The 14,858-nt window shown below is 40.0% G+C and overlaps 1 protein-coding gene across 1 annotated transcript in view; it reads right to left on the minus strand.

The window, feature by feature from the left end:
- CRLF3 (cytokine receptor like factor 3) overlaps positions 1–14,456 on the minus strand; it is a 38,038-nt gene extending 23,582 nt beyond the window's left edge. The window contains exons 1-2 of the mRNA XM_036767444.1: positions 14,173–14,456; positions 3,097–3,304 (exon numbers count right to left, since the gene is read on the minus strand). Coding sequence (XP_036623339.1) covers positions 3,097–3,304; positions 14,173–14,307 — 343 coding nt within the window. The 5' untranslated portion in view covers positions 14,308–14,456. The remainder of the gene's footprint in view (positions 1–3,096; positions 3,305–14,172) is intronic.
- Positions 14,457–14,858: the final 402 nt, after the last annotated feature.

Raw genomic sequence — 14,858 nt, forward strand, 5'->3', positions numbered from 1 at the left:
TTTATTGTTATAGTAAACTTTTATAAGAATGGGCTGATACCTTTGTTTTCTCTGGCTTCTTCTACAGCAGTCTGTTGGGAATTATATTGTTCTGGCTAGGCAATTAAGGGTAACATACACCTAAGTTAATTTGATTGAACTACACTGGGCTTTTAGCTGATTTTTCTGATCGTACCCAAAGAGAGAAAACATGTAAAATGTGAAAAAAGACAGGAATCTGCCTGAAACCACGCAAAACCTGTGAAAATCTTGTGTATAATAAAGGGAAATATAACTGAGAGGCTAGAAAAAATGGAGAGACTAATGTATATACAGCTTCAGATTGAAGGCAAGTACAGAGAAGAATACTGAGACTGAATGATTCAAAACAGTATTTTTAGAACAGGACATACATGTTGGCAACACAGTGAAAAATGAGAAAGCAAGAAAAACAAAACTTAGTACAAATGTGTATAGTCAAGCAAAACATTCCTGCACTGGCTTCAATTTGTACTCAAGCTCCATCAGCTCTCTACCTGGAGGTGGGCAGTGGCATGTTTCATAATGAGACCTCTGGAACTGCGGTTGGCTGATCAGGGCTACTAAGACTCTCGTGTCTTTACGATACTGTTGTCATAGTATGATTGTTCTCCTGGTTTTGCTCCCCTCCCTCTGTATCAGTTCATGTAAATCTTCCCAGGTTTCTCTGAAACCATTGCCTTCATCATTTCTTACATCACAATAATATTCCATCACATTCATATACCATAACTTGTTCAGCCATTCTCTCCTTAGTTTCCAATTCTTTGTCACCACAAAAAGAGCTGCAATAAATATTTTTGTACATATGGATCCTTAAAAAGCATTTATTAAGTACTTCCTATGTGGTAAGTGCTGAGGATAGAAACAGAAAATAGACCGCACATTCTAATTGGTGGAGACAACAAAGAAAAGCAAGTTTAATTGTAGATGGCAAAGCCCTTAAGTCCTAAAGGTGGAGGGGAATGGTAAGGGTAAATGGCAAGGGCCAGAGGTCCTTAGGTTATATTGGTAGGTCTTATGACAGTGTCAGGGGGATTGCAGGGTATAGAGGCAGGGCTGATTGTCAGGTATGGTGTTCCTCTACCTCACTGGAGGACACACAGTTGGTGACTCCAGTCTTCTTAAAACCCAGTACATAATCAGCAGACAAAGGGAAGAGGTAAAGCAAAGTGGCAGGATGCCTCTAGGTGGCAGGTCTTCCCACGGCCTGGCCATCACAGATGGGTATGTTCTGTGGTTACAAAAGTCTCAGAAAAGAGCAAAGCTAACTAGAATCCAGACAACAAATCAAACCTGGGTCTTTAGCCTTATAACTAAAGTCATGCTCTGTCTCTATGGCACTCAGCTCAGAGCGATCCAAAGAAGAGTACCATTATTTTTTAAAGGTGATTACTAAGTCCCAGGACACAGACAATGGTGTAAATATGGTCAGATATAGGAACCACACCACCTACATCCAATCCTGAAAGTGGTAAAGAAATGGCATTAAAAACCCCAGGTCACGGAAATCTGAATTTCTGAAACTGGTTGACCCCAAGTTCCAAAGAAATATGTGCTTTTGCTAAGGAGCATAACAAGGAAGGACTGCAGATGACATAGTCCAGCAATGCTGCTAAGGCCCTCAGCACCATATCCCTAATGCCAAGATCACCAAGCCCATTGGCCCTACCATGTACCCTTGCCTCAAAACTACCACCAAAGTCACTGGGCTAAAATTTACCCCCAAACATTCAAGTTCCTTGATATTCAACTTCACCAACCCCAAGCTTACCAGAAATGCTGAGGAAGCCAGACACTAACCTCAAGACCATCAGCCCACCAAACCTACTGATTACTAGCACAAAGGCCTCTATCCAAACTGCCAGTCCAAAATCTATCAAGTAAATGCTTCACAACAGAACTTGTTTGAGCCCTAAGTGCAGTCCTGACCCCAGTCAAATCATCATCATTCACTAGTTTCTACAAATAAAGGCACAAGAACTCTCAAAAAGGAAAAAAATATTTAAAAAAAAAGTAAAAAGGAACTGTCATCACTCAAAGGCTAGAGGAAAATTCTGAAATTCAATTTTTTGAACTTCATGACTGTTGAAAACACCCCTCTACAAACGATCTCTAGGTCAAACGCAGGTATGATATAAAGACCACCAGAATTAGAATCCGAAGACCTAGACTCAAGTTCTGGCCGTCAGGTAGGTCATGGGCAAGTCCCTGGGTTTCATTTCCCTGAAATGCAAAACAGGAATCCTACTACTTGCAGTGTAGAAAGGCAGTGTGGCTAGAGAGCAGGCCATGCCAGGAACTGAAACACCTGAACTCAAGGGCTGCCTCTGACGACTACCATGTCATCCTAGCAAAGTCTCTTAGCCTCTCCCAGCTCTAGGCAACTCCAGAAGACTCTAAGTTGTAGAATATGTGTCAAACTAAATGGATAGAGACATTTCTTCATCTGGGAATTCTCACAGCAATGAAATCACAGGTCTACCCCTTATGCCTAATACTTCTACCAAATTTATAGGCGTTTGATAGAAAAATAATTTATAAACTGTGAAGAATTAATTTACAAGCTACTATTATTTACATGACTGATGAGACATCATGTTGATACTGAGCTTGAGAGCCCAAGGATCCTGTGACACTTGACTGCTGTGTGACCTTGGACAAGTCCCTCACCCTCTCTGGGCCTCAGATGTCTCATCTGAAAAGTGAGGTGAAAAGACTAGATGAGCTCCAGAGGACCTTCCAACAACCCTAGAGAACCTAAAAATGGTTAGCTGGGCTTCCACCATTTGAAAAAGGTGATAAAGTCTGAAATCCAACGTGCTTCTTGTTTTACAGAGCACTCTTTGAATCTACTCCAAGGCGGGGCGCATTCTTGTACATCTGCCATTCTGAATTACACATGAAGCTTTAAAGAAGATGACCATGAACATCTTACAAAACTACCAAAATTGGGAAAAGTCTGTTGAACTTGGACAAATCACTACAATGTCATAGTTCTTACAAACACATGTACACATGCCCCTCTCTTCAGAAGATTTTCAGATGGTAAAACTTGGGAAGGACCCGGCTTCCTACCTTCTCGGACTAAGTCTTCAGCGGTGCTGACTCCATGCTCTATGAGTTTCTGGCAGTCATCTAATGGCTTGATGGTCTCCTGCTCGATGGTGTCCACTTCTTGTAACAGAGACACTAATCGTTCGTCCAAAAGCTTCCTGAGGGTTCCCTTTAGATCACTAAAATGTTGCCTGAGGGCATCCCTCGTCTGTGATGCACTCTCTTTGATCTGAAAAGACATAAAAATTGGGAAATCAGAACCTCTGAAAAGGACCAGAATAATATATGTACCCATATGATCATAAATATAGAACTAGATGGGTCCTGAGAGATCACAACCAATGGTGATTTCAGGGTACTGCATAGTTATCATCTGGACACTACCACTCAAGCCTAGGTTCAAGTTCTAGCTCTGAGAGAAACTTACTGGTTATGACTTTGGGAAAAGAAATAAAAATTTTTCTAAGCCTCCATTTGCTCATCCACAAATTGGGTGTAATAACATTTGTAGTACCATAGGGTTACTATGAGGATCAAAGTGATGATATGTTAAGTGATTTATAAACTTTTAAAGCATATCAATGTCCAATTACATATGTCCAAAACAGAACTCATCTTTCCCCAAACCCTCATTCCTCTTCCGAACTTCCTTGTTATTGTCAAAGGCACCACCACACATATCCTCACTCAATTTTACAAAGCGAGGGTCATCTGGCTCCTCGCTCTCCCTCACCCCACATGTGCGATCTGTTGCTAAGTCTTGGCAAGTTTACCCATTCCCTGTTCATACAGCCACGACCCTAGTTCAGGCTGTTATCATTTCTCAACTGAACTATCGAAAGGGGTCCTCCCTGCTTCAAGTGTCTCTGCTCTTTGATCTATCCTTCATGCATCTGCAAAGTGATATTCCTACATCATTATTCCTCTACTCAATAAACTTCAACGACTCCCTATTATATCTAGGATCAAAGATAAAACTCCTTTGTTTAACATTTAAGGTCCTTCACAATCTGGCTCCAGACTGCCTTTCCTGCCTTATTATACTTTATCCCCTACTTCATGAACCTTATTTGTCTAAAGAAACTAGATTATTTGTTGACTGATTAGATATCATTGATCATTATCACTGTAATTATTGCTACTGGTATTCTCCGACAAGCAGGACCAGGCACGATGTCATTCCAGGCACGGGCAATAGTTTGACATTTCCTTAGTTGTCTTTAAATAAATTTTGTTTTACAATGGAATATTACTGTTGTAAAAAATGACAAATATGATAAATACAGGTAACACTGGAAAAACTTATATGAACTGATGCAAAATGAAGCAGAGACAAGAAAATGACTGTAACTACAAAACAATTTGAGAATGTATATTGCAAAATTACAAAGAACAAGTGTGGTCCCAAAGAAGAGATATGAGAAGAACCTTTCCCCCTACTCTTTTGCAGAGAGTGGGGGTTGGGGAAGGAATCCACCAGTGTAAAACATTGACTGGATCGTCAGATGTTTTTTCAATGAATTAAGTGGTTTTGTTGATTTTTCCCCCTTTTTCCTCTTTTTTGTTTTTTCTTCTTTTTCCAAAAATATCAGCCCTTTATTAAAATATTTCAAAATACTTGCCAAAATGAACAAAAATTCCATTTTAATATTGATACAGGAATACACCAGATGATAACACGGGGAAAAGACAACTTTCTTTCAAAAATAAAGCCCCCTCCCACCTTTCCAGCTTCCTTTTGTGCTCTGTCTTCCTCCATAAGATTGTCTTTGAGGGCAGGGGCTGACTTTTCTATTTTCTTTTAAAAAAAATTCTTTGTTACATGGAATAATTTTGTGGAGGAGAATACAGAGGGAAGTTTAGGTGATATACAAATAAAACATTAATAAAATTTATTTTAAAACAGATTAGGAATTCTTTTCTAATTAAAAAAAAACTGGCAAAGAAAAACAAAAAATGAATTAAAAGTCACAAGAGAAATCATCTCATAGAAATAAAGAGACCTTCTGCTAGGATAACTACAAATTAGATATTAATTATCAATCCCTAGAGGCCCACTGGAGAATGGACAAGGTAAATTAAATGCCAATCTCCTAAGGAAAACATGTCAGAAAAATGTTTCTGGTCTATACATCTATTTAAAACAAATTTAACTTGAGTGTTCCCAAAATGTTAAAGAAAGAATTCACTTAACATGCAATTCACACCATCTCATTCAAAACAGGACTTTCCCTTGAAGTGGAGACAAATAGAATTACACAAATTAAAACAACCACATACCGGGTTTTGCAAGTTTTGTCATGTTAAAAGTGAAATTCTACTATCCTAACCCATATTTGTGTTCCATTTCAGATTCACTATGCCTAGTTTTTAACGACCAAGAAAAGACATCCAAGGAAGAACTTGTCAAAATGTGATACACAGAAAACAGAAATTCAGATTGAAAAAAACTGAATTTTAATTTGTTATTTTATCAGAAGACAGCTACGAAGTAAATCCAAATGTCAAACAAACCAAGATAAGGCAGGAGATTTAATGTACTTAATTTGGTTTATCATGTAGTTTTAAGGATTTATTTTTAAAAATCAGAGAAAAGAAAGCGCAGAGAAAAGTAACAATACAAATAAATCACTATGGTTCGAATTATCTTTAGAATTTTTACTTCTATCACACCGCAGGAAATTCTGCAGTAAGCAGCCCACAAAAAGAGGTTGCATCTAGAGCTTTATAAGCAACGGATATAGCACATATAGGAAGTACCTTAGTTAAGTAAAGGCAATTTCCTTTTCAGAAAGAATTCGAAAGCTCCTCAACTACTCTAGAACCTACATACATCTTGTTTTTCTTTTAGCACCTACAAAAAAAGGAAGTGCATGGATATAGAGCAGCAAAAAAGCTAGGGAAGAGGGAATAAACTAAGCCCCCTCACTTCCTGAAATCCTACTTTGGGCTTTGTCCATGTTACTCAAAGCCTTTCATTTACTACTAGAGAATTAGACAGTGTCTTGGAACAAACATCCTTTCCCTCCAATATCATGGGGTATAGCAGTGGTGTCAAACTCAAATAGAAATGGAGGTCAGATTCCTGAAGTCATGTTAATGACTTAGAAAATCACATATTAATATCATCTGTGTTGTGCTGTATTTTTACTTATTTTGTTAAACACTTGGCAATTTTAATCTGCACCAGCCATGTGACATCTCTGATGTATGGCAGCTCAATCATTTATCCAATCAATTTTTTACTTTGTTTTTGTGAAGCTCATTAAAAAGTGCTGAGCAGCTCCAATAAGACTTTTTTCTTAACAGTATTTATTAGCCTGAAATAAAAATAGGGAATGACTCTATAAGCAGGGGTTGTGGATCTTTTGTAATCCTCTCTCTTTTGTTTTCTGCATTTAAAAACACTGTTCCACAATACAAAAAATACTAAGAACCTTGCCATAAAACATCTTCTAGAAATGCTCATTAAACATATTTCACCTGAGATTTTATTTCAAGGCTCGTAAAAGATGGCCTTTAATTGAAACTTGATTCAGAAACAGAACTAAAAGGATGTCAGTAAATGACAGATCAGAGCCCTGCGACATAGGAGTAAGACCACAGGATCAGGGGATCTGGTTGCAAGCTCAGCTCTGCTATTTACTGGCCTACATGATCTTAGGCAAATCCCCTGAGCCCTCTGGGCCTCAGGCTTCCTCTATAAAATAATGAGATTAGAGCAGATAATCTCAAAGGGCCATTCCTTAAAAAATTTACAATCCCATGATATGCTTTAAGATATATGGGAGAATTGATTAAGGAATGTCTAAAATGTCCAAAAAATTGGAAACTGAATTGTTTCTGTAGCTCCTGCGGCAGAATTCCTGACCGGTCCAGGGAGGGAGTATGGTATCACAGAAAGAACACTGGTCTTTGGATCATAAGACTGCCATTTGAGGCTGTGAGACTTGGGCAAATCACTTACCCTCTCTGAGCCTCGGTTCCCTCATCTGTCAAACTGGGAAAATAACACTTGTACTAATTTGGAAGTACGCCCCCAAAGTCACTAAACTGTCCGCACCCTTTGATCCAGCAATAACCCTACTACCCCAAAGAGAACAGAAAAGAAAAGGACCCATGGAGACAAAAATACTTAAAGCACCTCTTTCTATAGTGGCAAAGAACTGGAAACTAAGGGAGTGAGCACCAAATGGAAAACGGCAGAACAAATGATAACATGTAAGTGTAATACCATCGTGCCCTAAGAAATGGAAGGTGGCTTCAGGGAAACATGGAAGATGGAGGATGAACTTGAAGTATGAACTGATGCAGAACAATTGGCTGAATCAGAAAAATAATTTATATTGTAAAGGCAAACAACTCTCTGAGAGCCTTGAGAGCTCTGATCAGTGCAGGACCATCCATGGTTTTAGAGGACAGATAACAAAGCATACCATCCACTTGACTCAAGATGCAAAATGAGACATTTTTGGACATGGCCAATGTTCGAATGTGTTTTACTTGACGAAGCATACTTGTTTTAAGGCTCTGATTCTTCTTTCTTCTTTTTCAACGTAGGGAGAAGAAGCAAAAGAAAATAAATGCTTGTTAGTTGGAAAAAAATTTAAGTTTTTCTTCCACTTGCACTACTCGCTTCATAGGGCTGCTTTAACAATAACACTTTGCATGTCAACCTTAAAGCACCATACAAATATGAGCTATTATAATTAAACTGGCATCTGTCTTTTGAGGCAATAACAATGAAAATGGAAAAAAATTAGAAACTTAGAACTGCCCAAAGGTTGAGAGTACTCAATATATCACCAAAAGATTGTTAATGTTGACTACTACTATGTTTTGTTTCAGCTTTCCACCAAAACCTCTCCAGTAATGTAGAACATTAATTCAAGTTTACAAAGTTTCCAATGTACTGGATTTAATCTAATTGAAATCATTGGGGTTGGTAAGCTTAAAACATGATGAGCTCAGAAAACACTGAGGTCATCAAATATGTGGCTTAACACTGAAATGTAGGGAAAAGTAGCACTCCTTCTACAAGAACCCTTTCCTGATCCCCCAAACTGCTAGAGCCAGATCTTCCAAACTAACAACTCTGTATTTATATTTATTTTGTATATATTTATATATGAACTTCCCTCCCTAGTTAGAATGCAAATGCCTTGAAAGCAGTGATTGTTTGATTCTTTTTTTTGAATATGTATCACCCAGGGCTAACAATGCCTGAGATATATTAAATGCTTGTTGCTTGTTGGATAAGAACATATGCAATACCCCTGCCAAGATGCCTATGACTAATAGTCACCATGGACTTTGTTACTAAAAATTCACAAAACTGCCTTTCAGAACTATCAACAGTTGTTTTTTAATGCCACAAGTGTTAGTATCAACTCGATGCATTCAAGTACATGTGGAGCACCTACTTACTACCTGCAAAGCACTGTTAGGTACTATGACAGTAAGAAAGGTGAAGAAGCAATAAAGACTGGACTTTATTCAGTAGATGGTGGGGAGTCATTGAAGAACTCGGAACAAAGGAACTATGTGATCAGAGCTTTGGCTTAGGCCAAAGTGCAAAGACAGGAGATAACAATGAGGGGACTAGGACTTCAGTCCAGGCCAGTGGAAATGAGGACATGAACGAAGTGGTAATAATAAAGGGGGTGGCCATAGCAGACATTTCAGAAGTAGAGGAGAAAGGCTAGACAAAGTAAAGGAGAGGATGAACAGGTCTTGGGAGCCGACAACGATGGGAGGAAGGAGGAAGTAGAGGGGAGGAAAGAATCAATGACCAAGGTTTCCAGTCTGGGAGACAGCACAGCAATGCCACGGACAGAAAAGGAGGATTCAGGAGGAGCTATTTATCAAGGAAGATGAGTTGACTCTTAGATATTGGCTGATCAGCAAGTATTTATTAAGGAGGGAATTGACCCGATCACCCAGGCTTTAGGAGACTCCCTTTGACACAAAATCAGTTTGAAGTTAGGACAGGCAGAGGTGTCTAACAGGCAGCCAGAAATGCTTCTCTAGAGTTTAAGAGAGAGGTCAGGACTAATATGCAGATTTAGAGTCATCCTTGTAGTAACAGTAGACGAAGCCATGAAAGTAGATGAAATTACCACAGGAGAGATAAACACCACAAAGGGCAGAGACCTTACTTTGTGAAGGAGATGTAAGGTTGGGAGTTACCTAGCAATGATAACTAAAACCACAGGAGTATATGAGATTGCCAAAGAGAGTATGAATAAAAAATGTGAATCAACATCAGCCCGCTGACGTTCAAGGGAAAGGAGAAAGAATAGGAATCACTAAGTAAAACAAGGAAAGAACAATAAGAGAGTCCCCCAAAATGGGTTCATAGAAGCCAAGGGAGAAGTGAATATTAAGAATGAGGACAAGAAGTGAGAAAAGGCCACCATTAAATTATAAAATTTGATCATTTTATAATCCTGGAGAAAACAATTTCAATGTGTGACGAAGGAAGGGGTGCACATTGGGGGATTCAGATTTCTAGGACCTGAAAAAATAACCAAGAAGGAAGTGGTGTAGGCGAATGAAGACTCCTCTTTCTAGTAGTACGTAATATAAAGAAGAAAGAGGTGGGTATTTTTTTGTCTTGCTTTTAGGACTAGGGAGACCTGAAAATGTTGACAGGCAAAGGAACAATCAGTGGGGAGGGAGAGATGGAAGATGCATCAGGACAAAGGGGAGAACTACTGTTGGACCGAGAATCTCAATCCTATCCCACCTCCGTCACTGCCCCCCCCCATCACATCATCACAAAGAAGAAACGAAGAGTCAGACCAAAACCACCCAAAGAGTAAGCAGTAAAACCAAACCCAAGGTTCTTTCCACAGGAGCCCAGTCTCCCTTACAAAAAGGTTTGGGTAAGAATGATGCCTCTGTAAAATTCAAAGTGCCTGCTTCTGATGATAGCATCCATTTTAACTGTGCTGACCTTGGATGGCCACTTTAGCACTGTTCTGTCTACTTGTACTCGGAAGACCTTGTTACAGGTTTCTAGCTTGAATGTTCTATCTACATTTTCAAATTCTATTTCTCTATATGTCTAAGACTGCCTGTCCTCTCCTACCCTCAATTAATGTACACCAGACTGTTAAAGAGTGAAACATAGTCTTATTCCCATGTATATATATCTTCTTCAGGCAGAAAATCAGAGGGGGGGATTTATGGCCTCAGTCCTACACAATGCTTGGTATTCATCATCCTAGCTTTATTTAACATTCTCTGGAGGTAAAAGTAGAGATATTTAGTCTACAAAATTCAAGTCAAGAGCCTCGTTAACTCTAAATCACATACACACAAAATCAATTCGCAACCAAATATCAAACATTGCATTTTGAAATAACGGCTAGGTAGTACAATGTATAAACTTGCAGTTAAGAAGAGCTGAATTCCAATCTGTCCTCAGACACTTCCTTAGCTGTGTGAACTTGGGCCAATCAAACCTCTTGCAGCCTCAGTTTCCTCTTCTGTAAAATGGGAATGATAGCATCTATCTCCAGAGGTTGTTGTGAGGCTCAGATGAGATGGCATATTTAAAGCACTTTGCAAACTTTAAAGTGATATATAAATACCAGCCATTATTTTACGAAAATGCTTAAAAAAACCGTCAGCCAGGAGTGAAAGAGAATATTTTAATGAGGCCAAAAGAAGGTACACCTCCCCTGACACTCTCCTGACTCCATATGCAACCTGCAGAATGTCCTTTAATTTGAAAAAATCAACTATGGAAATCTACTTTTCAAAGGTTTATTAATGGAGATAATAATATTTGCATTCCTCATCAACCACAGGGTTGTTGTGAGGAAACTGCTGTATAAACCTTAAAGAAATATATAAATGTGAATTATTATTGATATCTAAAGAAGACCACATTTACTATGTTACTTCTCATTTATTTGTGGAAGTGTGGTGAAGTGAAAGGCAAAACAGTATTTTAATACAAAATTTGAACCTGTGGTATGCTCCTTTCACAATCACATACTGCCCACAGCTAAACCTGCAAGCCCCCCTAGTACCAAAACGTACTCTAACCTTGAAATCCCCTGGTTCTTAGGCTCCTATTGAATACACACTATAAACATCAAAGCATACTACACTGGAGTTTGCATACTCTTCAAAAGTGGAGTAACAGAAAAAAGGGCAAGTAGGAGGTCTAAGTGGCAATGGTAGCATTCTTTTCCTTGGTGAGGAATGAAGATTTTCTGCCCTGGTTTCTCCAACATAATTGGGCTTGCAATTCTGCAGTGCAGCCTGTTCTATGTCTGACTCAGTCTTGCTATTAAGAAATGTGTTCCTCTATCCTTTGGGAATGATTGTCTAAAGAGAACCTGGCTAAAACTGCAAGACAGAAATTTCACAACATTACTGTGAAAAACATTTGTTAAAAATTGGGGGAAATTAAAGATACAGAGGAAAAAAATCCATTTTTAAGTGACAAACTTCCACAGAAGCCTCACATGTCAAATGATTATAGTGCAGATATGCTGTGACACACAAAGTATGTACAAAGTATGACATACTCCAGTTCCCTTCATATACTGATCCATTTTTATGGACAATTATTTAATTTCAATATACATATTGATGCTTTTTAATTCAAAGCACTGAACCCTTAGTTAACGAGAGTAGAATGACCCATGATAATTTATAGAGAAAACATATATTGCAATTCACATAAACAGTCTTAGTCAGAAGACCAAGTCATAGTGTTTTGAATCACACGCAAGTGTAAAAACCAACACCACAGGAATATAAATAGCTCTCAAAAACTCTAAGGAAGTGAACATTTCATGTCATTGTACAACTGGTTAATTCTTCCTTTGAGTGACAACCTAAGTGATCTCCAAAGAGAATAGGAATTCATTTATTATGTATTTTCATCTCACCACCAAGGATTTCAGTAAGCTAAGAATTTCTCTTGCAAACATGTTGAAAACAAACTTATTTCTGGCCTTTACTGACACTTCTACTCACTACACAGAACTTCCTTTTCTCTGGGCAGGGCACCAACCTAACCACAAGTGAAGAAGCTGCTACACGTCAGACAGTTCTGTTTGTTTCTTTTTGACAGCAACACTCAAAATGTTGTATTCTAAACTTTCATTTACATAAACGCTCAAAAAATCACTATTTCATATGTAAGAAATTTCATAAGATTACTAAGATGCTTTTAAAAGACGAAAGGAAAAACTTTACCAAGAAAAAAAATAAAATTATTTGTTAAAAGAATAAAAATCTAAGCAAATTTGTAGCAGAGTTCCCCTTCACTTCTACCTCAAGTGAAATCCTTGATCATAAAGCCATAAATTTCCATTTTGGATCACTGCTATAAAAATGACTGAACCTTAAAAATCATCTAGCTACTGAACAAAAGGAAATACTTCCTTTGATAACATTTTCATAATACAAACTCCTGTTGAAATGCAAGTGACAGAGGACTGATTCTTTGTAGTACAAGTCTCTGAATCATTACCAACATTTGAAATCCACTCTAATTTGCTTTGGGGACAGAAACTGTTTTAACTAGCAACAGTACAACACAGAATCCCTTCATGAAAGGGAAAGCACAGCATTAGTCAGTCCACAAAAGGCAAAGTCATCACAAATCTAGCTGGAATGTATGCTCGAACTGTACCCCAAGCAGGTAGGATATTAGATCTTTATGAAGTCTTTCTTAACGACAGCAATACAAGAGGCTGAGTGTCTAAATTTGCAAGAAAGATGAAAAAGAATGTGTATGAAGATAACACATTAATACATTTAGCAAAGAACTGTGCTAAGTTACTTTGAAATGCAGTCACTTCTACCACATGGTGATTGTTACAAGAAATAATTTTATTAATATTACAAGTAATAAGCATTTTCATATATAACTCTTACCTTTTAATAGGGAATAAAGATTTTGACCATACTCAGATAAAAAATAATCATAATATTACAAATTAAGCTTTTTTAAAAAGGGACTTCAAATTTCCTATGAAAGCAAAAGGAGGAATGCAGACGTTATATTGTAAGTTATCTTGAGATTCTTGTTCCAAAGACTTTTATTATGGCTAGAATACTGATGAAGAGACACTAGAATTCCCTTTTCAGCTTGGCCACTGCTTTACTAAACTAACTTGGGTAGCAAATCCCTCAGTTAGGTCTAGCTCTACAAAACTGGTGAAGAGAAGAAAAAACATAATAGAGGAGACATTTTATACCTCAGAGATGTCACATTATTCATCCAAAGCAGTTATTAAAACAATACCGTTATTACCAGTACAGAATTTACTTTTCTCACAAGCATGAGAAAGTTTATAGTTTACAAAAAACAAAAGGTCATCATTTATACAGAAATACAAATAGCTACAGTGGGTCACCAACTGCATCAATGTTGGGAAATACAGAGATAAGTATTCGTTCACTCAAATAAACTCCACTTCATTAATAGCTGTGTGGTCTGTGATATTTTCCCTGATAATTCCGCCCTGATGAATCTGCAGAGTTCACGTATCCTTCATATGCTTTGCATCCATTAGAACTGAACCCCGGAAAACGATCATAAGACCTGGGGCCTCTCCTCAGAGGCCAGCCCACCCCTCAATTTACAGGCGAGAGAAGAGAGCTAAGGCACGAGGCGAGTCACACAGGACCCCCGCCCCGCCCCCACCATTTTCTTACACTCATAGCAATTCTAGCCTCTGCAAGCGACCCCTCCCGCCCAGTCTTCCCCAGCCCCCTCCCCCATTTCTTCTCCCCTTCCAGACTCGCTTTGCTCCCAGTAGCCAAAGGGCCGCAAAGCCTCCTGCTGGCTCCAGTCACGCACGCCCCTTCTCAATTTGGCACCAGAACCCACCCCCTACCCGCGGACCCCCAGTTCTCCCGAGGCGGGCTCGGACCCCAGCTCCCGAACCCTCCCGTGGAGTACACTCACACGCCTCCAATTGGCCCCACCCCTCCTCAGCCCCTCCACTCACACGCCCCCTCGCCGGCCCCGCCCCCCGCCTCGCGCCCCAGCCTCGCAGGCCCCTCCCCTCGCGCCCCCTCACGCACCGCCCCCCCCCCCCCCGACCCGTCTCGAGCTCGGACCTGCCTCCGCGCTGCTTGCAGCCCCTGCAGCCGCTGGCCCAGCTCGCGCCGGTAGGTCTGCGCCGCCTCAATGCTCTCCCGGGCCTCCTGAAGCAGCAGCTCCAGATCCGGCTCGGGCTCCATCCTCCCTCTCATCCAGCCGCCGCCCCGGCCCCTGCCCCGGACTGGCCCAGCCTCTTCGGAGGCGGAAGCGTCAGACCTCCTCCCCGGCTGGACTTTCGAACAAACTTTATTGACAGCCCGGGTTGGGCGCACGGCGCAGCCGCGAGGGAAGGCCACACCCCACGCCCCGCTGACCAATCCGCGAGTGCCTGGGAAGCACCGCAGCCCCGCCTCCAGAGGGGAGAGACTAGTGCTCTTATCCGGCGAGCGGGATACTGAGGACCGGGAAGGGCCACTTTTAGGAATCTATAGATCAGGAACAAGCGTGTAAAGCGCCTCCTAGAGCAGCCAAAAGCGAGTTGAGGGTGACTTGAGCCAGGTGGATGAGCGCCCTCTGGGGGGGAGGGGTGCTGTAGCGAAAGGTCTTTTGCAAACTATGATGCAACATTGGAATTCAGTGGAGAATTAAAACACAAACAAACGCAGTACTTGAATTGCCAGTGAGTTGGGAAGGAGACCCTAAATATTTTTTTTTGGTTATGAACTTAACAAAGTTCCCATGTGCAGCAAGGAGCGGAGGAGGA

Source organism: Trichosurus vulpecula, chromosome 7 (genome assembly GCF_011100635.1).
Source record: "Trichosurus vulpecula isolate mTriVul1 chromosome 7, mTriVul1.pri, whole genome shotgun sequence".
In the NCBI taxonomy this organism is placed as follows: domain Eukaryota; kingdom Metazoa; phylum Chordata; class Mammalia; order Diprotodontia; family Phalangeridae; genus Trichosurus; species Trichosurus vulpecula.